A 27,215-nucleotide genomic window follows, 5' to 3' on the forward strand; every position below is an offset into this window, starting at 1 on the left:
GACTTCAGCCTTATGCAGCAATGCATTGTACTTGGAAAAACCCTTAAGAATTTAATTATTTTCATTGCCTACCAACTGCCAATTCCCTCTCAGTCATTTTGTTTCTCTTTCCCTGCAGCTATCTGGCTAGGAGGGCCCACATTTCGCACCCTACTCAAGAAATCGCGGTTTAGATTCCAGCAATAATGTTTAGAATTATATTGGAATATGTTTTTTCAGGAAAAAGGTTTATATGAAATCTTTGATTCCATCTGGGACCAAAACTTTTTAGTTGAGCACCCCAGCCTTTCATTGACCCATGAAGATTATTGTGGCCTCCAGCCAGTCACCAGAATGGTTCTTCTGCCATCACCACTTTGATGGCTCCACCACAGGCGATCCCGACATGTCACCGGAAAACAGACCACCTGCTGCGCCACAGCCATTGGCGGGAGCCCATTCTCAGATAGGCCTCCTGTACCAGAAACATGCAGGATGTCATGAGAGCCAGAAGGCAGAGAACGGCTGAGGGTGGTACCATGTTTGAATTCTGGAACACTTCAACCATCTGCCATATGCTATGATCTCTGCACTCATGGGGGGCAGGGAGGGTTTGAGGAAAAACCCTTCCCACATACAAGTGTCCAGGACTGTTTGGTTGAACTAGAGTCTCTATAATGGTATCAATTGAGACTTAAGTTCTGGGAACAGGCCAGCCTGTGCAATTGCCGGCAAGGGTCCTTGAGATGACAACACCTATTCCAGCGAACTGCAAAAGACAAGTTCATCACCCAGGTTGTGAAAAATGTGGAATTTGGCCCATTTCACCCACTGTGCTAAGTAATGTTTCTTTGGAACAAGTGGAATGTATATTTATTGGGGTATTACACTAGCCAGCTCCCAGTATGCTCTCATGCACTAGACTCACTTAAAAGGCTTAGAGATTTAAAGTATGTGACTGTGGGCGCCCCATTTAGGGCCCTATGAGATGCTTGCACCCTACAAAGATACCTTATCTTATAGCATTACAGTAGGGGGGAAATAGGTCCATACTTTAAGTAGCACCCTTGCAGTGCCCACATAGAGGCCTACTCTTATCTACTAAACACTGGAAAAATGTCCACCTACTGCACTTAGCTCAAGGCATTGCTGGTCTTGAGCCGTGGGGCAATTTAATGGGATGTCTGAGACGGCCTATGCCCACGGTTGGTACGAGTTGGATTGAATAATAGACACGCATACCAGATTGTGAGTGTTTCTTTTTGGGAAAGAGCTTTCAACATATACATCCTAACACTACTCACAGCCTAATGCCTAGAAGGGAAGGCCCTAGACTTAAAAAAACAAAGTGCCCAAGCCTTTGTCCCCTCGGGCTTACTGCTTACGCAGCAAGGCAATATGTAATCGACCCATGGTCAAAAGTGGTCCAAACCCTTTCGACAACAGGTGCCCATGGTTCCCACTGTTGCCATGGGTGACACAAATATTGACGATCCAAGGCGCTATTGTGAGAGTGTGACCGATTTATTGGAAGTACAGAGGACGAACACAGAACATGTTGATGCCAGCAAAGATCTAACCATCATAAGGCTTACGTGATCTGTGGACAGAATACCAAGATAGGCCCTCGAATCTCTTCCCAATTTTCTCCTCAGGAAGACCTTTATGTCCACCTGTAGTGACCAGCTCGCCTAATTAGGTGGCCAACATCAACAACAATAATTCTTTATTCAATACGTGCCTGAATCTTAGATGTGCATCACTATCAGGAAAGGTCTGCAACAACAAACCCAACCCACTACAACACCACCTCTACAAACTTGCCTGCAACACCTGACCTTGAGGATATAGTGAACAGGCATAAGCCTGATGCAGCTGATTCAAGCCTTGATAGCTCAGCAACAACTATCCTGGACGATGACAGCATTGATAACTCTAATTTTAGGCCAAGCTTGCATACCATAGCAGTCACGATGGATGCTATTTTTGGTCTATGTTCCACGGTGGCCAATGAACAGCAAGCAATTAAGCAGATACTTGCCAGGGTAGTAGAAGTGATACTATCCAATAGTGGGGCTGAAAGGGCCCACCCCGGGAAAACAGTGGACGTGGCGATCGGAGACAAAATGGGTGAGGATTCATCGATTGAGCTCATCATGCTCAACATACTGACTTCTATCACTGATTATTCTACGCCTTTGCTGGAAATAAATGACAGTAAGGAAATGCACAAACAGTCAGCCACACATCCTCAAATGGCGATTGCTTCGCCACTAAGGAGCAAATCAAAAATGGGTTGGAAAAGAACAAGAAAAAGAAAACATATACCGCAGCCCAAAGGGGTCTACGCAGTCCCTGCCATGTCAAAGCAGCTTCTAACGGTTCTCAGTTGGCAGCGATTACCAATGTCTCTAAGCGTGTGTCATCGGTGAATAATACCAAAGTAAACCATGGACAAGTAAGTAACAAATTGAAATTGTCCAGGTGTAGGTATGGCACCTTGGATAAATAGCTGCAATTCCCATGGGAAATTACAGCACCTCTGGGATTAATTCCATCTGTGCAAGGATACAAAGGCCAGCCTGTGGAAGTTCCCCAAACAAAAGCTGATAGGGGTATTCAATGCAGGCTGAACCTGCCTGGTGAATCCCCTTTGATCATTGTAAATAAAATCGGCTGTGCGGGCAGCACCTCTGGTTGAAAGTAGCATGGCCCACACACTAACCAAACAAATGGAGACACCTGCAGAACAACCTGGCCCTAATTAAGTGCAATGAGTGGACAGTCCTTGTACAAGGAATCGACCATACAACCAGCAGGAAGAAAAACGACCTAAATCTTCATTAAGATACCCACAATGTGTGTGCATTAAGCAGATTGAGTCTACTAGCCATAGCCCATTTCTAAATAGAGGAAATCTAATGACATTGTTTAAACAGATTGAAGAGCTAACCATTAAAACCCCTCAAGGCATCGAAAGGGTGGAGCTACCCACCTTTCACAGCCCAACCAATTGGGTAGTGGTCAAATTTGTCAGCTGTATGGTTGTTGAAAGACTAATGTCATTTGCCCATGAACTGTACACTATAGGCTATTATGTTCAGCTCTATTGCGGCCTAGTCAATGAGGAGTGTTTTAGATCCCACTGTACACCATGGAGGGCAAGGTTATGGGCAAACCAACTTGGGAAAAAAAGAGGCCATTATTTGAGGAACAAGCATATTGACCATTGATACAAACTGCACCGTGCCCGATTCTATCCTGGAACACGTGAGGATTTAGATAATTTATCTCCCAGACAGCCGGCCACGTTTCTCTAACTCAGACATATTTTGTCCTGCAAGAGACTTGGCTGATGACGACTCTAATGATGGATGGTTATCGTACCTTTGTACAACCATCAACTAGAGTGCAGAAGGGGAGACCCAAGGGTGGCTTATACATTGACCTCCGTCTTGGTTACGAGGCGGTAGCCTTCAGCTCAGGAGTAGAGTGGGCGAACAGCCTAGCAGTCGAAACCAAAAACCACCTCAACAGGAACCATAGCACTCTGATACTTAACCTATATGATCCCCCAAATGGATCACAAACTGACTCACTGTTGAAACGGGTGTTTGAACTGCTGTATAGGTGGAAGTCAACTAATCATAAGGGAAACATAATTATAGCCGGTGACTTTAATGCACTATGTATTAACATGGAAACTGGAGAAATAACTGATGAACAATGGAGATCATGAACTGGACACACTTGAACATTAATACAGAAGTGTCTGGGGTGACCGGAAGCATTACTTGAATTTAATCTTATACCTTTGTTGCCTTGTACGAACAAATCAATGTTAGAGGTTGTTACATGAACTAATGGCACTAGTGCCTCATGCTTGGATTGTATATTTGTAACCAATATGCTGCACTGTAAAAAAATGAAGTATGTAGTTGAATTTTCATCACTCAGTGACCATGTATTGTTAAAGGTTACAATCCAAGTGTAAAACCCGAAGAACAGGAATTTAAAACTAGGCAAAGCGACAGTAAATGTTCAGGGCAATAGAATAGCATGGGCCGAGGTCAACTATAAAATGACAAATACATTGCACACATAGTTTGCCCTTTGGAAGATGTACTAAAGTATTGTAGGAGACTTGGCTGAATTTCTTGTACTAATAAAGCCAATGCTCTATATGGCAGGGAAATGGTTAATAATTTGTCTCGGGAGGATAGCTCAGGAGCAACGTGCTTGCCTTGGAAGCGAGACGACACAGAGTAACACGGGTTCGATCCCCGGGTCCGTGCTTAGAAACCTATGGGTATTAAGCGCATTATAAATAACCTGTCATATCATATCAGTACAAGGAAGGGCAAATCCTGCAATCTTTGATCATAAAATCAACATAGAAAAGTATCAGTTTCGCAGGAAAGTGAACGCCATCAAGACCTGCAAGATTTTGATTTACCAAGAAATAAAAATTGAGATTTGGATGGGGAGTGGTACTAAATTTAAGAATTGGCTACATAGCCACAAATCCAGTCTTCAATCAGCCAACTGTAAAATGGTATATGGGCCGATTCATACATCTCGAAAATTCTGGTACCTATATCGAACATATTTGGCGGCAGCAGTCCCTAAGGAAGTTTCCGCCATTGCAGAAGCAGACTGGAAGGTACATGTGAAGGGTCTTTACTGAGACCATAGTAACACGAAACAAGAATCTTTCTTCATAAACATGGGTGGACCGGCCCCGAATATCCGATTTAGGGACATATTGGATATTTTGGCAAGGCTAAAACCATCCAGGGCCACTGGACCGGACGGTTTGTCCAATGTTGTATTGAAATCCAATCCCCAGTTTTGGGCTTGAATATTACATGACGTGTTCACTAAAATATGAACTTATGGCATTTTTCCCTCTAGCTGGCAAAACTCAACATTGGTCCCGATCCACAAAAGTGGGTCCAGTACAGATCCCAATAAATATAGATTACTAGCTATGAAAGAAGCATGTAGTAACATTTTGCTAAACATTTTGCTAAACAATATTGCTAAAACTGCTGAACAAGTGGTCTATTGACAATCAGCTGGTTAAACCCCCATCAACTACGTTTCAGGAAGGATTATTCCACGATACAGGCAATGTGAATATTGCGCCTGCTAACAGCTGACGTATTAAATGGGTCGGACGGAAACCTTTACTTATGTTTTGTCGATTATACCACATTTTATTGTGTTGATCAGCAAATCTTATGGTCCGAACTGGAAAGATGGGGCATTGATAAACATTTATTGTACTTTATAAAGGCTCTTTATCCCGACACCACAGTTACCGTTCGACTTTCACAAAAGGGGGGCATAACTTCCCCCAACCCCACGAATAGGGGCCTGAAGCAGGGGTGTGTCTTGGCACCTCTGCTCTTCAACCTATATGTGATAGACATGGGGGAATCTACTGGCAGGCCACAAACCTTCCCACCTCGGATTAGTGGGGTTGAGGTGCTGTGGATTATGTATGTCAATGATACGGTACTATTTGACTGCACATACAGAGGCTTGCAAAGTGCTATTGACAGGTTGGCCCAATTTTCAGAAGACAACCGACTAAAAATCTACTACACAAAGACCAAGGTTATGCACATATGGGGGAAAAGGCCAACCCTTTACCAGTTGTAATTGGTAAATAAATGGTAACGGGTTGGAGTTGGTTAAGAAGTTATGAGGACAACCAGGTGAGAAAAGGCCCAAAGGAACTACCAATACCAGTACATGCACAATACGATAAGGAACGAAAAACTAGCTCTCAGAAATGTTCCGCAATTACACAGTCCTCAGAAAAAGGTACAGAAGAGAACTGGAGATGGTTGGCTGAGCTGTTGACTACAAAAATGAGCAATCCATAGAAAACAAAACCAAATCAATGCACCGTTAACGATATCTAGCTGGAATACTAGAGGGTTTGTTCACCTATTTTTGTGTAATGTTCCTTCAAAACTGACACAAGATATCATATGTCTCCAAGAGACATGGTTACAAACATCTCCAATAATTGAAGGCTATTCCTCTCGTCTCAACCCAGCAGTTAAAGGACCAAGAGCCAGACCCATGTCTGGTCTACTCATAGCGATCAAACACACACTACAATTTGAGATCATTGTTGAAAAAAAATCCAAATCCTTACTTACAATTGCTAGTGGGGAAGCTTGAAGTTCTATCCAATAAAGACAGATTAACTCTAATTATCATAAACCTTTGTTGGAATAAAGTGAGAAAGGAGTTATATATTTTTCCAGAACAAATTGTGCTATGGGTAGACAAACATAGAGAGAAATGGACCAACCGCCATTAGTTGGTCTGTAGAGACCTAAATGGACAATGCAGGAATTGCGATGGCTATGACACAGATGATGATCCAGTTAAACTAAGCATATCAAGAAAGAGAGGTATAATATTGAGACAAACTATGAAAGCAAGGAATTTACACCTCATGACTGACCATCCAACAGGTGACAAACCAGGATCAATAACATGGAGAGGGAAAAAGTGAGGACAGATATTAGACTACATCTGTATTTCAGAGAACATAATGAAGTTTCCAACTACATTGATCGTGAAAGCGACACTACAGAGTGATCATAATCTGCTAGAGCTGAAATGGAGCTGTACTACTCAGTGTGTAGCACAATCCTATGACGTAGATCTCAAACTAATGCCAGGATGCAACAGAGTGAGAATAAAAGCAAACCAACTGCCACAATTATACTAAAATTTGGAGGCTGCCATAAAATCAAAAGCTCACAAAAGTTCTTCAGGAACAGTTGTATACACAGCACTACTAAAATCATTTGAGAAGAAAAAAGGAAGAATAAACAGACCAAGTTTCGTCCATAAACACAGGTATAACATAACTCGGCAACAGCAGAACAAAAGAGAATAAAAAAACAAGGAGATAAGAGCATTAAAAAACTGAACATCGCCATTTCGTTCACTTAAAGTGAACAAAATAAAACAAAAATACAGGAATTGGAGGAAAATCTATAAAAAAAATGATTATTTGCAACAATGCCGAAATCATGCTCAATAACATCAAGTCAAAAAATACCTCTCAAATCTGGTCCTTTACCAACAATTTAGACACACCACAAGATGCGTTTGTGGCCAATTCTATCACATCTGAAAGTTGGACCACTCATTTCTCCCAAAAATGTTTTGACCCAATCTTGATTGAAACAAGCAAACTAGAACGAAACAAGAAGAATTGGGATACATTTCAAATAAAACACAAAACCATCAGAGAAGTGATTCACAAATTGAACAAGTCTAGAGCCCCAGGGCTGGACTGTTTTACGAATGCCCTACTAAAAGGAAACCCTGACCAATGGGCTGAGATCTTAACGCTGTTATCCTCGCATGTAATTGACAAATAGGAAGTTCCTATCTCCTGGAATTCTGCAATAATAATACCAGTCTTTAAAAAAGGTATAAGATCAATTCCAAGCAACTACCGACCAATAGCATTATTAGATGTTGTAGGTAAGGTGTTTGCCTCATTTGTTGCAAAATCACTGAGAAGATGGAGCACAGAGACTAACCATCGAGACAGCTGGCTAAGTGGATTTGTTGAAGGAGTAGGCACTCCGTTAAACATATTCCTCATTAACATCTTTAAAGCAGAACGAACCAATGGATAAAAGATCAACACAGCTTTCATTGACCTCACAGAAGCTTTTTATTCAATTGACCGGCACAAAATGTGGTTCAAACTGATGCATTGGGGATGCCCGTCGGCCACTTTGGAAGCAATTCAAGCTCTATATTCTGAAACCTCAATACTGATACGAATGGCTAGATCGGGTACAATGACGAAGCCAATTAAAACCACCAAGGGCTTAAAACAAGGTTGCCCTTTGGCAGCAGACTTATTTAATGTATTCATTTCTGACATCGAATTGGCATTCAAGCACAGTAGATGCTTTCCGCCCAACATTGGTGACACCAAAATAGGCCGTTTGCTTTATGCTGACAATGTTGTTCTATTAGACCAAACCGCAGTAGGGTTAAAGCACCAATTAGATGCGCTACAAACCTACGTATAAACAAACGGTCTAAGAATCATCCCTCTAAAATCAAGAATCATGGCATTTGGCAATCAAAAAATAACAAAGAAAAAAAAGAACTCCTGGTACATCAACAGAGAAAAAATCCTACAGGCAACAGCTTTTACCTAACTAGGAGTATGTTTAAACACTAGTAAAAGCAAGAAGCAGAGACTTGAAACTTTAAGAGCTAAAGTAAAAAAACCTCGCCAGCCAAGGCAGAATTCTGATGAAGAGATACTGCGGTTTTTCACTAAAACCTCTAATATAATTCTACCGATTAAAGGCCATACCCATTCTAACATATGGGGCTGAAACTGTGTTCTCGATCCAGCCAGAAAATAATAATAACAGAAGGAACGTTCTGGAAAAGAGTTTTGAGAGTTCCCCTCGGGACACACCAATTCAAGCTCTGAGAATGGAGTTAGGCATGACATCCATGGGGGCAATAATAACATGGAAATTGCTGGAACTCTATCGAAAATGCCTTGATCCCCCAGAGCACCGTGGATTTGCAGCATTGAAAAGAACAATCACACAGAGCAAAGATACCACTCTATGCGAATGGAAACTAATCTGCCAGGCAAATACAGGTTCTCAGCAAAGTTAAAACCCTAGGACTAATGCTTGAATCTTCCTTGGGGACTGAAACACAAGTCCAGTACATAAAGAAAGCATGAGCCTACTACCTCAGACTTCTAAAGGCCATTAGGCCCTATCTGACTGCGGATAACTGTGCCACTATTGCTAGGGTGACAATTCTATCTCGCCTGGACTACGGCAACACACTGATGCTAGGGTCTAACAAAAAATGCCCCCATAGCTATCAGGTTATACAGAACAACGCAGCGAGGATCATAAAGAAAAAAACCAAATCCGACCACATTAACGACACCAAATGAGAGCTACACTGGCTCAAAATTGAAGATAGAGTTCAATTTAAGGCCCGGACCCTGGTTCACGGATACATCCATGGGAAGGCACCAGAGTACCTAAAAACCAAAATCCACCTGTATGCACCCAATCGCACGATCAGATCTTTAGATCAAGAAAAGATCACAGTAGCCATTCACAAGTGCAAATTTGGCTTAGGGAAATCTTTCGCCATCTTAGCCGCCGGCCTATGGAACAACCTCACCGCCGCTATAAGAAGGGAAGCCAACTACTTGCGCTTCCGTAAACTAGTGAAGACCCATATGTTCAACTGATCCCCTACTCTCAACAGGCCTCCCATCTGTAATTGTACGTTGAGTCTTGTCTCATGGTAATTGTTATCTGACCTTGTGTCCATGTTTCTGTGCCCTGAGACTTGCCAGTTACTGGCGCAATACAAATGAACAAATAAAAATAAAATGATTGCAGACTTGAATAAAAACGACCAAACGCTGATTGAAAATCCAGATAAGATCAAGTGAAAACTTTACACCCTGCACTGGATTAGCAGTTCCTTGAAAGCAGAAAACTAAACACCTTACCAAAATACTTGGAACTTTTTCCAAACTGGCTATTTAAAGACTAATACATGAGATTTAGGTTGAATCTGTTTCCAACGGGAGAACTAATGAATGCAAGATCAAATCAAAAGCTGAAAGTACCCTGCAGACTATGTCCAGGTGAAAAGTTGGAGTCACTAAAACATCTAGTGCTATTTTGCCCCAAAATGGATGATACAAGAACACAACGTATGGCTGGAATCACCAAGAACTATGTGAGAAGAACCACAGAAGAGTGGTGGTTGGAGGCCACCAGGGGGCGCGCAGGCAATGGCTGCCTGAACGTACCGCTCTCACCGAAGCCCGGCGTCGAGAAGGGATTGAGCCCCCCCGAGAACCCCCCGGCGGCCCAACGTGGTGAATTGGACGGGTGACCCCCTCGGGCACCCTCCTCGCGAAAGAGCGGAGTCCGGCGAGCCCAGGGTCCCCGAGTTCGGGACTAGCGACTCTCTGGCGGGAAGAGAGGCGCGGCCTGGGCGGCCCCAGCGCCAAAGGAGAGACAAGGCCTTCCCGTGCCCACACGGGCACTCTGCCCAATCGGACACCCTCCACCCCGCGACTACCCCGCTCTCCGGCCTGGGGGAGCGGATTGACCGCGGCCCGGGACCCGGAGGCACGGAGGACCCAGCAGCGGTTTGGGAGACAGGCTCCCTTGGCCTTTCTCCCCACCGCCCGAACCAGAGAGTCAACGAATCAACGCTCCCTGCACCGTCTCTGGGTGGAACCGCTCGAGCGGAGCGGGCCTGCGAGTGGAGCCCCCCCCCCCATCGGGAGTCCCAGAGGCGGGCTGCCGCGGCCCTCGGAGGTCCCGGAGAGGAGGGGTGAGAGCGGCAGAGACACAGGGAGCGGGCGAGGGTGAGCACGGCCCGCCCCCCCCGGACAAAAATCATCACCACCGGATTCGGGGCCACCCGGGTGTGAGGCCCCCACATATTGTTGGTGGGGCGTGTGCCCCCCCCGCAACACGAGAGTCCACAGGCGGGGCGCTGGGGTCACAGAGCCCTCCACCCCCTGCCCAACGAGAGTGGCCCTCCCGCTCTGGCCTCACGGGGGGGCCAGGAGAGGTCCCTGACCATCGGGCGGATCTCGATCGGGGTGTGAGGCCCCCACCTGGGGACAGGTGGGGCGTGTGCCCGCCCCCCCCTGGCAATTAACATCTCTCAAGAAGCAGCCAAAGACTACCCGTCCCAAGAGGGGCAACCTCACTTGGCTTCCCCCCCAGCACACGCCCTCCCGGGGAAACAACAGATGAACTGGCGGGAATCCTTACAGGGATACCGCTTCCAGGAGACTCCCAGAGGTGAGAAGGGCCTGAGCCTCGAAAGAACTATGACCCAACCCGAGGACGCGGCTCCCTCCTCGGCGGCAATGGAAAGAGGCTTTGCTTCGATCTTGCAGGAAATCAGGGACATGCGCTCTGACATTGCTGAGAAATTTGAGAAAATGGACCAGAGGGTGGACAAGGTTGAAGACAGGTTGCTACAAGTTGAAGCTTAACAATCGTCAACGGCGACCCAGGATATACAAGTATGTATGAGGCTAGACGCCCTGGAGAAGAGGGACGAGGAAAGGGCCCGACAGATGGACGATTTCGAAAACAGGGAGAGGAGGAACAACCTCAGAATCTTTGGGGTGCCCGAAATGGAAGGGGAGACAGAGAGGGATGTCACCCGAGTGGTGAGGGACATCATCACCCTCCTATTCGCAGAGGAGATGACAACTGAGCTCACATTCGACATGGTGCACAGGGCGGGGGGCAGAGCGGGGGCCCCCCGGTCGATTTTGGTCCGGTTCCACTATTATTCGGAGAAGACAAAGGTGCTGGAGGCCAGAAAGACCGGAAAATCACCTACAATAATGCCCAGGTCTCTATTTAGCAGGATCTCTCCGCCTACACTCTGGCAAAGCGCAGAATGTGCCGCCCCCTCACGCAGCTACTCAAAGAGAAGGGTGTGCGCTACAGATGGGGCTACCCCTTCTCCCTGACTTTTGAATACATGGGCCAACGCTCAACCTTGATCACGGAAGAGGATATATGAAGAGCTATTCAAGAGTACACAGTGGACTCGAACCCCCGAAGGGGCCCGGTGGGGCCGGAGAACCTCGGACCGGGTGGCCCCGGCCCATCCGGAGAGAGAGGAGACGGCGAACCGGCGCAAGGAAATTTAGAAAAATGAGCACTCCATCCCCAGCGAAGGACGGAGAACGTAACGACTCTGAGGACTGAGTATGGGGGCGACCCTCCAGGTCCAGGACAGATGTGCGCAGACTCAGAGATCTTACCACTATCACCGTCCCCACGAACAGCAAGTATATGGGGTAGACAGATGGGACGCAGCCGGGGGGGGGCATTGGGGGCTCAAGGTGTAGAGCTTCTTACGTGAATTGCCTGGCCGAGGTGGGCGGGCTGGTGGTTCGGCCAAAAGCCAGCGATGGCGGAACTAATTGGCTGGACGCCGGGGAGGGGGGCGGGGGTGTCTACCGGAGTTGGGGTTGTTCAGTTATGGTTGGGGAACGGGGGGCAGTTGGGGTTTTGTTCTAAGCCCACCCGGGGGGAGGCAAGGGGGGCAGAGGGGAGCACAAAGTAGAACCAAGGGAGCATGCAAGGAAAAGAATCATGTGGGTGTTGACCGAGAGGGAGGGAATTCAGATTATGGCTGAGAGTCTGCCTGCCTTGGGAGTGGGCTCCCTCAAAGTACGAGGCTTAAACACCCCCACAAAGAGATCCCTGGTTTGCAGGGAGCTTAGAAGGGCCAGCCTTGACCTCCTCTTCTTGCAAGAAACTCACTGGCCACGGGGGAAGGAGCCCAAATTGCGGGGAGGAGGGATTGGGGAGGTCTTCAGTGCATCCCACAAGAGCAAAAAGAGAGGGGTGGCCATCTTGGTGGCGAGGAACATGGGCTTCGAGAAAGAGGCCATGCTAAAAGACCCAGAGGGCCGCTACCTGCTGGTGTGGGGATCCCTGCAGGGGGCCCCGCTCACCCTAGCAGTCATCTATGGCCCAAATGAAGGCCAAGTTCAATTTTGGGAGGAGGTGAGAGACAAACTCAAATACTTTGTCCACGGGACGATGGTGGTGGGGGGGGGGGGGGGGGACTTCAACATGGTCCTGGACCCAGTCCGGGACAGGAAACGAGCTGGGCCTCAGCCCTCCAGGGCGGCAGACGAGACCATGGCCCGTAACCTCCAAAGGGTCAATTCAGAACTGGGCTTGGTGGACACGATCCCGACACCTAGAACGCACACCCCTTTCTTCACTTACTACTCATCCATGCACACGTCATTTTCCAGGATAGATTACGTTCTGGTGGACGAGACCCTGCACCCATTCATCACTGGCCATAGGGTGGACCCCGTCCCCTGGTCTGACCACAACCTGGTCCGAGTCACTATAGCAAGTGGAGGGCTAGACGAACACAGGGGGAGATGGAAGTGTAACGATTCCCTACTGAAGGACGAGGTTCTAGCCCAAGAGGTACTCGATGCCATTGCGGACTTCTTTGAACTTAATGACAACGGTGAGGTGGGTTCACACACCCTATGGGACGCTTTCAAGGCCACCCTACGGGGAGCCCTGATTAAAATGGGATCCCAGAAGAAAAGAGAAAGGGAGGCCCAGGAAAGGTAAACTGAGGGGAAAAATTGCCCAACTCCAACCGGGAGGCCCCCCATGGAGCCCCTGGATCGCGACCGGTTGGCCGCCCTGGACGACTATAGGCTCCAATTGAGAGACCTCCTCCTCCATAAAACAGAGAGAAGTCTCCACCTGGTTAAACAAAAGTATTACGAAAAAGGGGACAGGGCGGATAGGATTCTAGCTTGGAAACTGAGGGAGGTACAGAGAAGCAGAATGGTGAAAGCAGTGAAGAATGAGGGGGGGGGGGGTAGGGTATGATACTCCCCACATTGGAGAGGCCTTCCGCCGATACTATGAAAGACTATATTCGTCCGAATGCAGCAGGGACGGGGGGGAGATTGAGGGATTCCTGAATTCTATACAGATCCCGGCCCTGACCAGGGAGATGGCGGAGGGGTTGGAGGGTCCGGTGACCGAAGAAGAGGTGGAACACGCGATCAGTGGTATGAAGGTGGGTACCTCCCTGGGCGCGGATGGCTATTCAGTCTATTTTTACAAAAGGTTCCGGTCAGCCCTGGCCCCCCACCTGGTGAGAGTGTTTAACGCGGTGCTGGAGGGGGGGTCTCTCCCGGACTCCATGATGGAGGCAATCATCGTGGTGCTCCCAAAAGACGGCAGGGACGCCTCGGAGTGCTCCTCCTATCGCCCGATCTCTTTGTTGAATATCGACGTAAAGATCCTGGCCAAGATCATTGGGAGACGGATGGAGGCGATCCTGCAGAAACTGGTCCACGGAGACCAGGTGGGGTTCATTATGGGAAGAGAGGGCTCAGATAAAATTCGTAAAACCATAGATTTGTTCCACTATGCCCAGGTGTTGGACCTAGACGCGAGCGTCCTATCCCTGGACTCGGAAAAGGCGTTCGACAGGGTTGAATGGAGGTTCATGGAACTCACCCTCCAGAAGATGGGCTTTGGGACACACATCAGGGATTGGGTGGCTGCGCTGTACAGGGCCCCTAAGGCCAGAGTTCAAGTGAATGGCAGATTATCAGACCCATTCCCCCTCTCACGGGGAACAAGGCAGGGATGCCCACTCTCCCCTCTTATTTATGTTCTCACCATGGAGCCCCTGGCAATAGCAGTCAGAGCACACCCAGACATCAGGGGGATCAGGAGAGGTGATGTAGAATTTAAGCTTTCCCTGTTTGCGGATGATATCCTGGCCTACCTGGTGGACCCGCGATCCTCACTCCCCCCCCCCCCCTGTCCCTGTTGACCACATTCGGGCGCTTCTCGGGCCTAAAGATTAATGCATCTAAATCAGTCCTGCTCCCCATGAGAATCCGGGACCCGGGCCTATACTCCCTGGACAGGCTGGAGGGGATAACGGTTGTGAAGGCCTCTATTCGATACCTGGGAGTCCTTCTAACCAGGGATCTAACCAACCTCGCCCCCGCTAACTACGATACCGTTATGGCACAGGTCACCGCCGATCTAAGGAGATGGGGCTCTATGATTCTGTCCTGGTACGGCCGCATGACGGCAGTGAAAATGAACGTACTCCCGCGCCTACTATACCTCTTTACCGCTCTCCCTACCAGCGTCCCCGACCAAACCTTTAGGGTCCTTCAGAACGCAGTGCGCGAGTTCATATGGCAGGGCAGGACCCCGAGGACCGCAAAGGCCGTCCTCACCTTACCTAGGGAGGAGGGGGGGGGTTTGGGCTGCCTGACTTCCAACTTTACTACCGCGCCGCCCAACTACGAGTCCTCTTGGAACACATGAAAGAGGGGATGGGTACATACTGGTCGTACCTGGAGGATATGGACGCTCACCCACTTAAGGTTCGGGACCTCCTATGGGCCCCACACAGATTCATCCCGAACAGACTCAAATCCCACCCAACATTGGGAGTTCTCTGGGCAATCTGGAGGGAAAGCCCCCAGACGGCACACCTAACATCGTGGCCGTCCCCGATGTCATCTCTATGGGGTCACCCCTTCAGACTGGGAAGCAGTGGGTTCCGTAATGCACAGTCCTGGTCTGACTCGGGGATGGAATGGGCCGGGCAACTGTTTAGGGAGGGGGAATTCCTGCCATACGAAGATTTGAGAGATGCCCTCGGGCGGGCGTCACTCTCTATATTTGAGTACCTCCGCCTGAAGGGAATCCTATGTGACCAATCATGGGGCCAAAGTTTAAAGAGGCAGCTGACCCCCTTTGAGAAACTTCTCGACACTGCGACCTCCAGGAAGGGGGCGGTGTCTGGGATGTATAAAATTCTGAACACTGTTGACCTGGGGAGAAGGAGGGGGTTCCGCACCTTTTGGAATGATCCGGTTGGGGAGGAGATTTCGGAGGACTCCTGGTCAAGGATATTTAAAATAGCTTTCCATGGGAATCTGTTCACGGCGGACATGCAACACAACTTTAAGATCTTACAGGGGTGGCATAGAGATCCCGCCAAGCTGTCAAAGATGTTCACGGGTATATCCCCCGCTTGCCCAAGGGGATGTGACCAGGTAGGCACGAGGGGTCACATGTGGTGGCACTGCCCGAAAGTACAGACATACTGGGAGAGGGTAAGGGGTTGGATTGCCGAAGTCACGGATGATTTGCTTCCCCAGAATCCTCTGACAGTGCTGCTGGGCCTCCCCCCAGAGGACACAGACGTATACAGATACCCTAGAATGTGGGAAACTATGCTGCGGGCGGGGAGGGTGGCCTTGGCCCAGAAATGGAAAAGCCCGGAGACCCCCACAAAGGAGGACTGGCTACAAAAGGTTAAAAACATGTTCTTGATGGACAAATTAACGGCAATGATGAACAATGATTTGGGCTCATTCCAGGCTAATTGGTATGGGGTGCAGCAGATTTGGGGATGGGAAATTCACTGATCCTCCGGGAAGAACTATGGATGGAAAAGGGCGCCCATGGCCCAAGGAACGGCGGACGAAAATACAGCCAAACATGCAGTTAATGTTCTCGCTCTTTCCCGAGCTCCGGTCACACAAAGCATACAACGTGTCTCCCCATAAAGGGGGTTCTACTGGGACTAAGTTATTTGGGGGGGGGGGGTTCGTTTCGGGAGGGGGAGGGGGGGTTTGGGCCTACGACTTGTACACTCCCTGAAAATGCTTTCTGCCCGTTTGTTACATTATGAAAATGTCAATAAAACAAAGTTTAAAAAAAAAAAAGAAGAGTGGTGGTTGGAACTGCTTGTTGGTTATCGAATTAGATTTAACGTTGGCGCTGGTGAAACTCCTACTAGAAATCTACAAGAACATTAATAATTGTAAAACACAAACAGAATAAGCATAATGTATGCAAACAAGACTGATGAAGACATTCTCTTATTTCACTTGACATTATTCTTTCTTTGATACAAGTTGGTAATAATGTGATAATTTTAGATTGTATTAAACAAGGCAAACTGTTTTTAAATGTAAAAAAAACAAATAAAGCCTATAAAATAAAAATATTTTTTAAAAACATATGTTTACCTTGGCTTACCCTTCTTTAGTACCCCCACATCTGCTCAAAAGTATGCATACATCAAAACCAAAGCACTGCGTTGATGGCTGGTGTTCAGGGAATCATTAAAAGAGTGGGTGGAAATTCAAAAGAGGGACTCATGGAAGTATATACCAAAGCAATAGTTCCTTGTATTTTATACGGTATTGAAACAATGCCAGAAAAACATGTAGGCTGTCTCGATCACTTGGAAGGGAAAATACTTAGGTCACTATTGGGTCTCCCGTCGTCCGTTCCAGCGGCCGCTGTGAGAATGGAACTTGGCATTACATCTTTAAGTACTACCCGAAAATTGACCTGTAGTAAACTATTCCTAAAAATTCAAAGAACCAAAACCACTATGGAAATACCAGATATATATTCAATGTGCAAGGCACATGCCTTTTTCTGGAGGGACAATACAGCACATTTTGAGCTGGTAACCTCAGTAAAATACCACCTGGATAACATCGGATTACCTCAGACTGTGGCAGACGATATTGGTTCCTATCTGCATAAATAAAAAAACATAAAACGCAGGAATGGGCTAGAGCATTAAGTACTGAGATTCTTGTGAAAATGCGATGACAGTACAGTAAAAAAGAATATATAAAGCAAAGCTTTCCATACCGTAACCCATGTAGCTATTTGACTAAGGGCTGTACTACTCTTTTAAGGTGCTTTATTATATATTGACGCCTAAATGTCTTGCCAGTTTTGGATTAAATTGGTGCATGGCAGAACATCCCACATGATAAAAGACTATGTCGTCTGTGTGCAAAGTCTATAGAATCCAGTAGACATATACTGATTGCATGTGAAAAGTTAACAAAACTGTATGCTAAAGGTTATGAGCATGTTTTGCACTCAGCCAAGCAGTATTGAAACAGATCAGTTTTGGTCCAGGATTGTAACTGCAAATTCTCTTGTGATTTCTGCCTTAGCTATGCACATTTGGGATATCATACAAAGTATCTTTTTAACTAATAGGACTGGAACTGAATAGAACTAGATATAGAGCAGAAATGTGCAATGTTTATGAATGAATTAGACTTCCTTACTTAAGTGAATGGGCTTTTAAGATTGAATGTATGTTGACCCTCAATGGAAATAAATGAACAGACTGTGGATTTTTAGACATTGATGAAATTAGTATATTTTTCTTTTTCCATTTTATACATGTTGTTGGTTTTTAATGTAGAGAATAGTATGTTATTTTTTAGTAGTATATGATATTTTGTACTGTATGCAAAAGGCTAAAATTTTCAGCCAAAAGCATAACAACAAAACAAGCAATACTACAGATGTCAGTTTCACTTGGTTCTTTTTAGAGAACAGTCGATGACAAAGTCACTTTTCAACGCATGCACATTTGCTATGGAGACAGTGGACAAATTAGGTGAGAAAAAAAACATTACAAGAACAACATGGTTTATACAAGGATGTTCCAATTAAATGGTGCGCACAGCATAAAAAAAACAAGAAATTAAATAAATACATTTATGAGAGGGATAATAGGCTACGGGGAAAGTCTTGTTATGAAAAACCGATTTAAAATCTTTACTTTCAGCACATAGGAAGAAAAACAAGGTAGTATGCTGCACACCAAGTAACTAGCAAAAAGTGTTTCCCAATGACAAATAACACAAATATTACATTTCTTCTCACCTCCATTTGCATCTGTAAGTTCTGTTCGCCTCAGGAACCCCAAATAGCCTGTTCTTGCCCATATGGTCTGCGTATCTCCAAAACTCAGTCTTGAATTAAAGTGATCAGACTGCAGGGATTCATCACCATAAATTGTAAAATAACCACTGGCATTATGGGCACTGTGAACCCAGATCTGTCAACCAAAGAAATGGACATCAATGGGATACTCCATAGGCATACAATACAGTTGACCTATTATGTCAAAGGCCATAAAGTTATCATCATAAACTTTCGAGAACATTGGAAATAAGACATTCTTAAAGGATGTGTACAATGTTTTGTAAAATTAGCCTTGTAAACCCCAATGACATCCATGTGACTTGTTTCGTGCTGGTGCTTTTTTCCATGCATGGATAAAGTTAAAAGTTATTTTGCATGTGATGTTTTGCTGTAGTATGCTTAAAAGAAGACAATGATTTGATTTCAATTTGTTTCTGATTACTATGGCTTGGGTCATTTTGCTGCACACAGGAATAAGAACAAATCCAGGCCCTTTCTTGTAATTTACGATTTTGCTCATAGTAAATGGAAAACAAACATCCAGATATACAAAAATATTAGTTGCATTTTTAAATGAAATGTGAACTAGCACTTTTCCATTAAGAGTTATCAAAAATCTCAAAAAAGAGTTGTGATTTGTTGAGCGTTTTGTTTCAAAGCAAATCTGTTATGCCTAGTACTATATTCCTAGGACCCCTGGGAATGGAGACTCGACTAGCAATAGTTCTTACTTTCATGATAAAATGATTGAAGACAAAACATCCAAACAAACAGATGTAAATTAATTGATGAATATGTCTGTCTTTCTAAATAATGCAAAATAATGTATAAAGAAAATTAAATACAAGTGAAATAAACCATTCTCTGTTCTTTGATACTCAGTTCATGGTGCCTAATGAATTCATTCGGCACAATCACAAAAACCCACAATTATATGTTTCCTCCAGGAACTACCTCTGTTTTAGTTGATGTATTCCCCAGTTTCTGTCTGAGTAGGGTCAACCTCTCTTTAGTGCTTCTGACTACGCAGCAGTCTTTTTTCTTGGATCGGGGTTGAAATACTGAATTAGAAATGTTTGAGGGAGAAAAGACTGAAGATTATTTTTTCAAAATAACCTTCGGTCTTTTCTCCCATGCACGTTTCTGACTTGGCAATACCCCTGCCCACACCCCCGCCCACATCCCTGCCCATACCCCCACCCCCACCCCTCCACTTACCTTGTGTCCCTGCAACGCCTGTTTCCCTTTCACTTCTGTGATCGGAAACCGGCGCCGCAGGGTCCTTTCCTCTTTGGTGAGACAACTCTGCAGCCTTTGGTTTTTTTTAAATATTTTTTTGGGGGGGATGGCTGTGGGGGACACCCCCGCTCACAACATAGTGAGCAAGGGTGCAGGGGACACCCTGCAGCCCCCAGCACTGAATGCGTGATTTGGACTAACTTTTTGACCGTTGGGAATTTTCAAACAGCTGAAATTCGGCCAAATCACACATTCTGTGATTTTTATTCAGTCTTTTTGGATGAACCCTTTCTGCTTCAGGGACAATTCTGATATTGCAAATAGTGCCTAACCTTAAATAAATCTATTTTTATCTGCAACCGAACCACACCTTGACTCTCCCCATCAACGTTCCCCAATAGAATATGGAGGAAAACATAACACTAGGTTTTAATGAACAACAAACTCCAGACCAGAAATTATTAGTGGTCCCTCTCTCTTTCATCCTACCGGGGACCCCGCAAAAATTGTCTTTGATACCTCTGGTGAAGACATTCAGAACGTAAAGAAACAACATTTCCGAGCCAAATTACATGTCAATTTTTTCAGAGAATATATGAAAGCAAACATCATTACGTCTGGCCTTATAGTTAGGAATTAACCCTGTCTATTTTTAGAGGATATGGAATATAAGACAAATTTCAGTTATGTGGCGACAAAATGTAGTAGGGACCCGATGGTCCTGACTATCACCACTGCACAACATATTAGCCAAAATATTACAGCAGGAACTAGATGAACAGGAGTGTAAATTCCTTGACAGTACCCTCATTCCTAATGTCAGAGAAAAACAAGCTGAAATCAGCAAACCAGTTGTTGAAATTAAAAATAAAACCATAAACAAAAAGACTAAGAAACTAGCCAAAGATATTAAGGATTTTAAGTCAGAAACTATATACCCATATCTGGCAAAGAAGTATATTGAAATATGCAACAACCAGCCCACGTATCAACCAAGACACAGGAAGGTAAACATTTGGGATACATCCAGTAGCGTCTCATACGAAGATTTTGGCAGACAAAACCTACAACTATATCAAGGAGGGAGACCTTTTTTAGGTCGAGGACAGGCCAGAGGCAGATCCGAATTCCAATCAGACCACTTCTATTCGGGCTACAAACAATTCCCCAGATGTCGCCAGAGACCCTACTGGAGATAGAAAACAACATGAATGCCATTTTTAACATCTCGGGACAGAATTTAGACAAAGACCAAATATCTCTTCTCAATAAAGGACCTTATGTTTCCACCAGTCAAAATGTTTATTCGAATCAGGATGATCCATCAAACACATACAGAATGCAATAACGCAATACATAATAAGATACAATTCTGCTCATCCATACATGAAATACATTTCCCAAACATAGGCAGAAATCACAATACAACTTCTATAAAATCGCATAACATTAAAAAAAAACAAAAGAGGGAGAGTGTTAATAAATTCCAATGCATAATTCGGCCAGTGAGGTACCTCCATATAGGCGCACATTTATTGGATCAGGCGGATTTGATTAGTAACACAGGTGCCCTCAGGCCCACTAACGACTTTAGTTCATTTGAGACAGGACACCTACAAGCTATTTACTGAATGGCCACGCCTATCAGGGCATTTGAATAGATAGCTCCTTTCTGAGAGGCATGGCTCTTTTCAAGTATGATAGCAATCACCAAGCTATCAAGACAGAGTCTGCTGTCAAAAGAAATAAAACTGCCGGCCTATAGGTGCGGATGTTAGCTGACCTAAGCACTGGCAATAAAGAGGACCGCCTGATGTTGGTATACACCAAGCAAAGCAATAAAAGATGGGCCTAGTCCTCTAGGCACCACACACTGGGCAACCCGCCTCATCTGAATACCCCATTCATTTGGCTGAGGTACCCCTTCTTAGCTGCATGGAGTCATATCAGGCGAGGGTGATCAGTCAACAGTCTTTCTTGGTGGAGTCCCAGATTAAATAGGGCTGGATCTCGTCCACCCTAATGATCACTGCATGTGCTCGATCTGAGATGGTTGCAAACTCCATGAGTTCCCTGTTCCTTTTGGAGGCTTCACCCAGGCTACTTTTGAAGGATCTCCTTTGATTTTTAGACAGCAAAATTGCTGGAAGTTAGAGTGCCTCCATATGTGAACCGGAGAATGCTACATCAATATAGCAAAGCCAGGGAATTTTCATTCAGTTATCCCCACGTGTTACTGACCTAATGATTAAGTGACACAAGGATGCATGTTCTTTAGCCCAAAGTCTAATCCAAAAAATGGAAAGGGCTAGGGCCCACTGGTCCTCCCAAAACTCAGCACGCAGTTCTCTATGTATAGAGATACATGGGGATGAACCCGGTAGTCCCAGTAGCCTTCTAAAAAAAAGTATTTTCCTTCACCAGGATTTCAGGGGCTTTCTAAATTCCCCAAACTGGCACTCCATACACTGTTACTGCTTTCACCTAGGACCTATACATTTTTAAGACAACATCCAGAGGTTGTTACTGGCGGCAGGACAAAAAAGGGTAATCCCTCCCACTTGTTCACTATACTTAGCTGATTGCATTTTGGTGTGCACAGTACCTGTGAGCGTCTGATAATCTAACCCCCAGGTAGTCAAATTCCTAACACTATGGATATTATTTCTGCAAAACAAAGCATTGGAAGTATTTTTGGGTGACCTCCTTCGTCCCATGCATCCCATTACTGCAGATTTCCTTGTGTTAATTTTGAGACCCAGATTTTCCATAAAGGCCGCATAGGTGAAGGTTAGCACCTGAAGGGCCCCTGGAGTTCTGGCAATAAGCACAGTGCCATCTGCATATGCCAGAACTGGAAAAGTGACTAACGTACTCTTAGTCCATAGTCCCCTTTCCTCCATACTGTATGGGCGTCCATTCCAAGGGACGGGAGACAGAACCTTTTCCACCAGAAAAAACCTTCTTCCCCTTTAAATTTAAAGGCATGTGGGGGTGCGGCACAGGGAGCATGCACTGTCCTGACTCCGCCCTCCGGTGCCACACCTCAGTGCCCATTGACGCGTCGACAATAGATTTACCACTGCCTGCTGACACCAGTATTATTAGGGGGGAGGTTGGTGGGACGTATGGAGGAAAGGGGACTATGGACTAAGAGTACGTTAGTCACTACGGTGAGTAACTTATAATTACTCTTATGTCCCGTCCCCTTTCCTCCATACTGTATAGGCGATTACAAGTGATTGTAGCCCAAGGGTGGAGAGTAGACCCTCCTTAAGTAAATAGGTTCCAGAGAACTGCCTGTCCGAAAGCCGCATCAGATCTAGAGCCGGCATCCAGACAGTAATGCTTGCAGAAAGCCGAGGGAGAGGCCCAAGTGGGCGCTCTGTTTATGACTTGCCAAGGGACATGGCGCTGGAATGCGATGGCCGTTGCCTTAGCCCTGACTGCATGGACATGCATGTTGGCCGGGAGAGGCTTGTGCTGGCTCTCATAAGCTTCTTTGATGGCAGAGACCATCCAGCGGGATATGGAGGCCTTAGAGGCCTGGTAGCCTGGCCTCGAGCCTGCGAAAGTGACAAACAGGGCATCCGACTTGCGGAAGCCCTTGGTCCTGTTCAAGTAGAATTTTAGGGCACGCCTGACATCCAAGCAGTGCAGCACTCTCTGTGCTTTGTCCTTGGGATCGGGAAAGAACATAGGAAGGACTATTTCCTCGTTCAAGTGAAATGCAGATGGAATCTTGGGCAGAAATGCCGGGTGCGTTCGCATGACTACCATGTCCTTGTGAAAGGTGGTATATGGTTCTGAGGCGCCTGGATCTCGCTGACTCTGCGAGCCGAGGTAAGACTGACTAGAAAGGCCGTCTTTATGGTGACCAGCCTGATGTCCACGGACGCCATTGGCTCGAATGGCTTGTACGCCAGGGCGCCCAAGACTATGTTTTTTTTTTTTAATAATTCTGTTTATTACGTTTTAGGAACATAAACAACAAGACAAACATGAATCAAAGGTATACATCAGATCATGGTAGCAAGGCAGTTTTCAAAAGGCAAAAGAAACCCAGTCGGGTCAGGAACCATCAGGCATGTGTGGGATAGGGCAGGTAACCAATGTTAACAACTGTACATGTCTATTTTCAACGGCAGATTTCAGTTAGCGTCCAACCAATTACCCCATATTTTCCCGAATTTGCGGGGGCAACCCCGTGCATTATAAATCCGGCGCTCCGCGGCCGCGCATCTGTCCAGCTCATTGCTCCAGCGGTTCACGGATAGAGGGTCGGCAGAGCCCCAGCTAGCCGCGATCAATCTTTTGCTTGCCCCCAATGCCAGTGTCAGAAATATTTTCTCATATTTCGAGAGGTCCACTTCACCTCGGATTCCCAGCAGTATCATTTTGGGGTCCCTGGGGATTGTTGTCGTCAGGGTGTCTGCGATCTTGTTGATACAGCTCTCCCAGAAGACCTGTAAGACTCGGCAGTCCCATAACATATGGTAAAACGTGGCGGGTTCTGTTTTGCACCTGAGGCATGTCCCGTCTTCCAGTCCCCCCCATTTGGCCATGTCAGTGCGTGAATAGTATGTGCGGTGGAGGATCCTCAGTTGTATAAGCCTGAGCTTGGAGTCTATGCCTATTTCTCTAGGGGACACCAATGCCTCTACCCAGTCTTCTGGTTCCATTTGACCTATGTCCTTTTCCCATTTTTCCTTGAGCCCATCTAGCTGCGTCGCCCCAAAGGAGTTGAGAGCTTGATAGAGCGTGGAAGTGACCTTGGTGTCAATGTGTTGCGAAAGGATGTTGGTCTCAATGGGAGTATAGGGGGGTATAGTTGTCGTATCAGGGAATTGTGTGCGGATGGCGTGGGCCAGTTGCGCATGTCGAAACCGGTCCATGGGTGCAAGGTCGAATCGCTCCTGCATGGTCTCAAAGTCAAGGAGGTGGCCGTCCTGTATCACATGCGCTAGTGTATGTATCCCTTTCCCGCACCAGTGGCCGAAGGGGCCCATCTTAACAATTTCCGGGAGGAGTGCGTTGTGCCATAGGGGTTGGGATAGTGTCGGTTTACCTTTCCAGCCTATTAATTTGTGCGCGTCCCGCCAGGCCCGGCTAATGTGGCGTGTCATTTTGGGTAACAACGGAGGTTGGTCGTGGGTGGCGTACAGAATCTGTAGTGGGGTTAGTGGGGTCATGCTCTCTATTTCAAGGCGGATGTGGGGGGAGTGTGGGCTCTGCGTGTATCCAGTCGTTTACCACCCCAATCTGGGCTGCAAGGTAATAGGTGCGTATGCATGGCAGACCGATGCCTCCCTCCCACACTGATCGCTGTAGCGTTTCAAGGGCGATCCTGGGTTGTTTCCCTCCCCACAGCAGAGTGCGAAGGTGTCTCGGGGGATGGGAAGGGGGGCGTTTTGAAGTACATACAACAGTCTGGGGAGGGTCAACATTTTGAATAGCGCCGCTCTGCCCATTAGTGATAGTGGGAGTGATTGCCAGTGGGAGGTGTCCCTATTGAACCGGTCAATTATTGGTTGTAAGTTGAGTTGCAGGAACCCACCTAGTGTCGGGTCGAGTCTTATGCCCAGGTATTTGAGTTCTCTAATGGAGACGTGATATGGGCAGGATTCAGGGATCGCAGACTCGTTTCCCTTGACCGGGAAGTAAATGGTTTTGGTTTCGTTAACCTTAAGGCCTGCAAAGCGCTGGTATTCACTAAGGATGCGGGAGACAATCGGGCAGGATGTGCGTGGGTTACTGAGGTATATGAGGAGGTCGTCCGCGTATAGGGAAAGTCGGTCGACACCCCCCCCCCCCGGCCAGGCAAACCCTGACCAATTAGTGTTATTCCTAAGCTCAATTGCGAGAGGTTCTATGGCCAAAAGAAAAAGCAGCGGGGAGAGGGGGCACCCCTGTCTCGTACCACGACCCAGGGGAAATGATCAGGAATATCTGCCGTTCACCCTTACCGTGGTCTCCGGTTGTGCATACAGGAGTTTAACCCACGATATAAACGTCTGCCCCAAGTTCATCCGAGCCATGATTGCCCACAAGGCCTCCCATTCTACAGAGTCAAATGCTTTTTCAAAGTCCACTGCCAGGAGGGCCAATGGGGCTGGTATTTCCTTAGCTCTGCTCAGCGCCAACTGGACTCTGCGCAGGTTCATGCGGGTGGATTTGTTGGGCATGAATCCGCATTGGTCGGGGTGGACCAGGGCCTCTATAACTTGCAGCAGTCTGTTGGCTAGTATTTTTGCGAGGACCTTGGCTTCGCCGTTGATCAAGGATATTGGGCGATAGGAGGCACATTCCTCCGGGGGTTTCCCGGGCTTATGTATGACGATTATGCATGCCTTCCTAAGGTCCGGGGGGAGTGCCCCCAGCTCTCTGCTGCGTAGAAACATACGGTGCATGTGGGAGGGCAATGACCCGCCAAGGCATTTCCATGTTTCTGTAGGGAACCCATTAGGACCCGGGGTCCTCCCAGGTTGGAGCTGTGCGAGCGCCTCTTGCACCTCGGTGACAGTGATTTCAGCATTCAGGAGGTCGGTTTGGCGCTGGGAGAGCTTCGGGATCTCGATCTGGTCAAGGTAACATGCGGGTTCGGAAGACTGCCTCTCGGCCGGTGGAGTGTAGAGTTTCTCATAGTAGGCGGCGAATGCCGCAACAATGTCCGAGTCGTCTGTGAGGTGCGTTCCGTCTGGAGATATTATTGCCCGCACATGTCCCCTGGCCTGTTCGCGCTTTTCCAACCAGGCCAGTGTCTTATTCGCCTTGTCGCCTCGTTCGTAGATTTGGCTCCGGACTAACTGATGGGCTATTCGTGCATTGTCTAGAGCCAGGTTGCGAAGGGCCTCTTGTGTTGTGATCAGCTCCTCCTTCGCTTCTTGGGTGCCGTGTTCTAGGGTTCGCCGTTCGTACTCCAGGACACGTGCTTCTGCCTCTTTGATCTTTTGGGCTTGTCATCTTTGGTAGGCCGAAACTTCCGAGATAGCCTCCCCGCGGAGGACAGTCTTATACGCCTCCCAGAGTGAGATCGGGCAGTCCACTGATCCTTCGTTGTTTTCAAAATATTCTGTTGTCTTCTTTTCCAGTTCCTCCGCAATTTCGGGGAGACGTAGGTGATACGTGTTCAGGCGCCAATTACGATCCGGACCACGGCCGGAGTTCTTCATGGACAATAGGAGCGGAGAGTGGTCAGAGATACCTCTTGCGAGGAATTCCGCATCGAGGAGCCTGTGCTGTATATTGCGGGGGATGAAGGCATAATCGATTCTGGAGAATGACTTATGGACGCCTGAGAAGAAGGAGAACCCAGCCTCGTTGTTGTGGAGCGAGCGCCATGCGTCCGTCATACCCAGGGCTTCGGCGAACATGGCGAGTGGTGTGGGGGTAGGGCAAGTGCCTGACCTCCTGTGAGATCTATCGACTGCAGTGTTCATTACTTCATTAAAGTCCCCGCCAATCACCCATACATCGGCCTCATCTTCTAGTAATCGGCTCTGTAGCTCGGAGAGTAGTTCTTTCGTTTGTGAGGGAGGTGCGTAAATTGCAGCGAGGCCCCATTTCTCGCCCCAGATGTCAGCCAGTATCATGACATAGCGGCCCCGGGGGTCG

The 27,215-nt window shown here is 46.9% G+C and overlaps 1 protein-coding gene across 5 annotated transcripts in view; it reads right to left on the reverse strand.

The window, feature by feature from the left end:
• DIP2C (disco interacting protein 2 homolog C) overlaps positions 1-27,215 on the reverse strand; it is a 2,321,522-nt gene that overhangs the window by 16,535 nt on the left and 2,277,772 nt on the right. For all 5 annotated transcript variants that reach the window (XM_069647998.1, XM_069647999.1, XM_069647996.1 and 2 more), the window contains one exon: positions 18,321-18,495. In XM_069647998.1, coding sequence (XP_069504099.1) covers positions 18,321-18,495 — 175 coding nt within the window. The remainder of the gene's footprint in view (positions 1-18,320; positions 18,496-27,215) is intronic.

This window comes from Ambystoma mexicanum, chromosome 2q, assembly GCF_040938575.1.
Source record: "Ambystoma mexicanum isolate Mex_15411 chromosome 2q, UKY_AmexF1_1, whole genome shotgun sequence".
Taxonomy (NCBI): Eukaryota; Metazoa; Chordata; class Amphibia; order Caudata; family Ambystomatidae; genus Ambystoma; species Ambystoma mexicanum.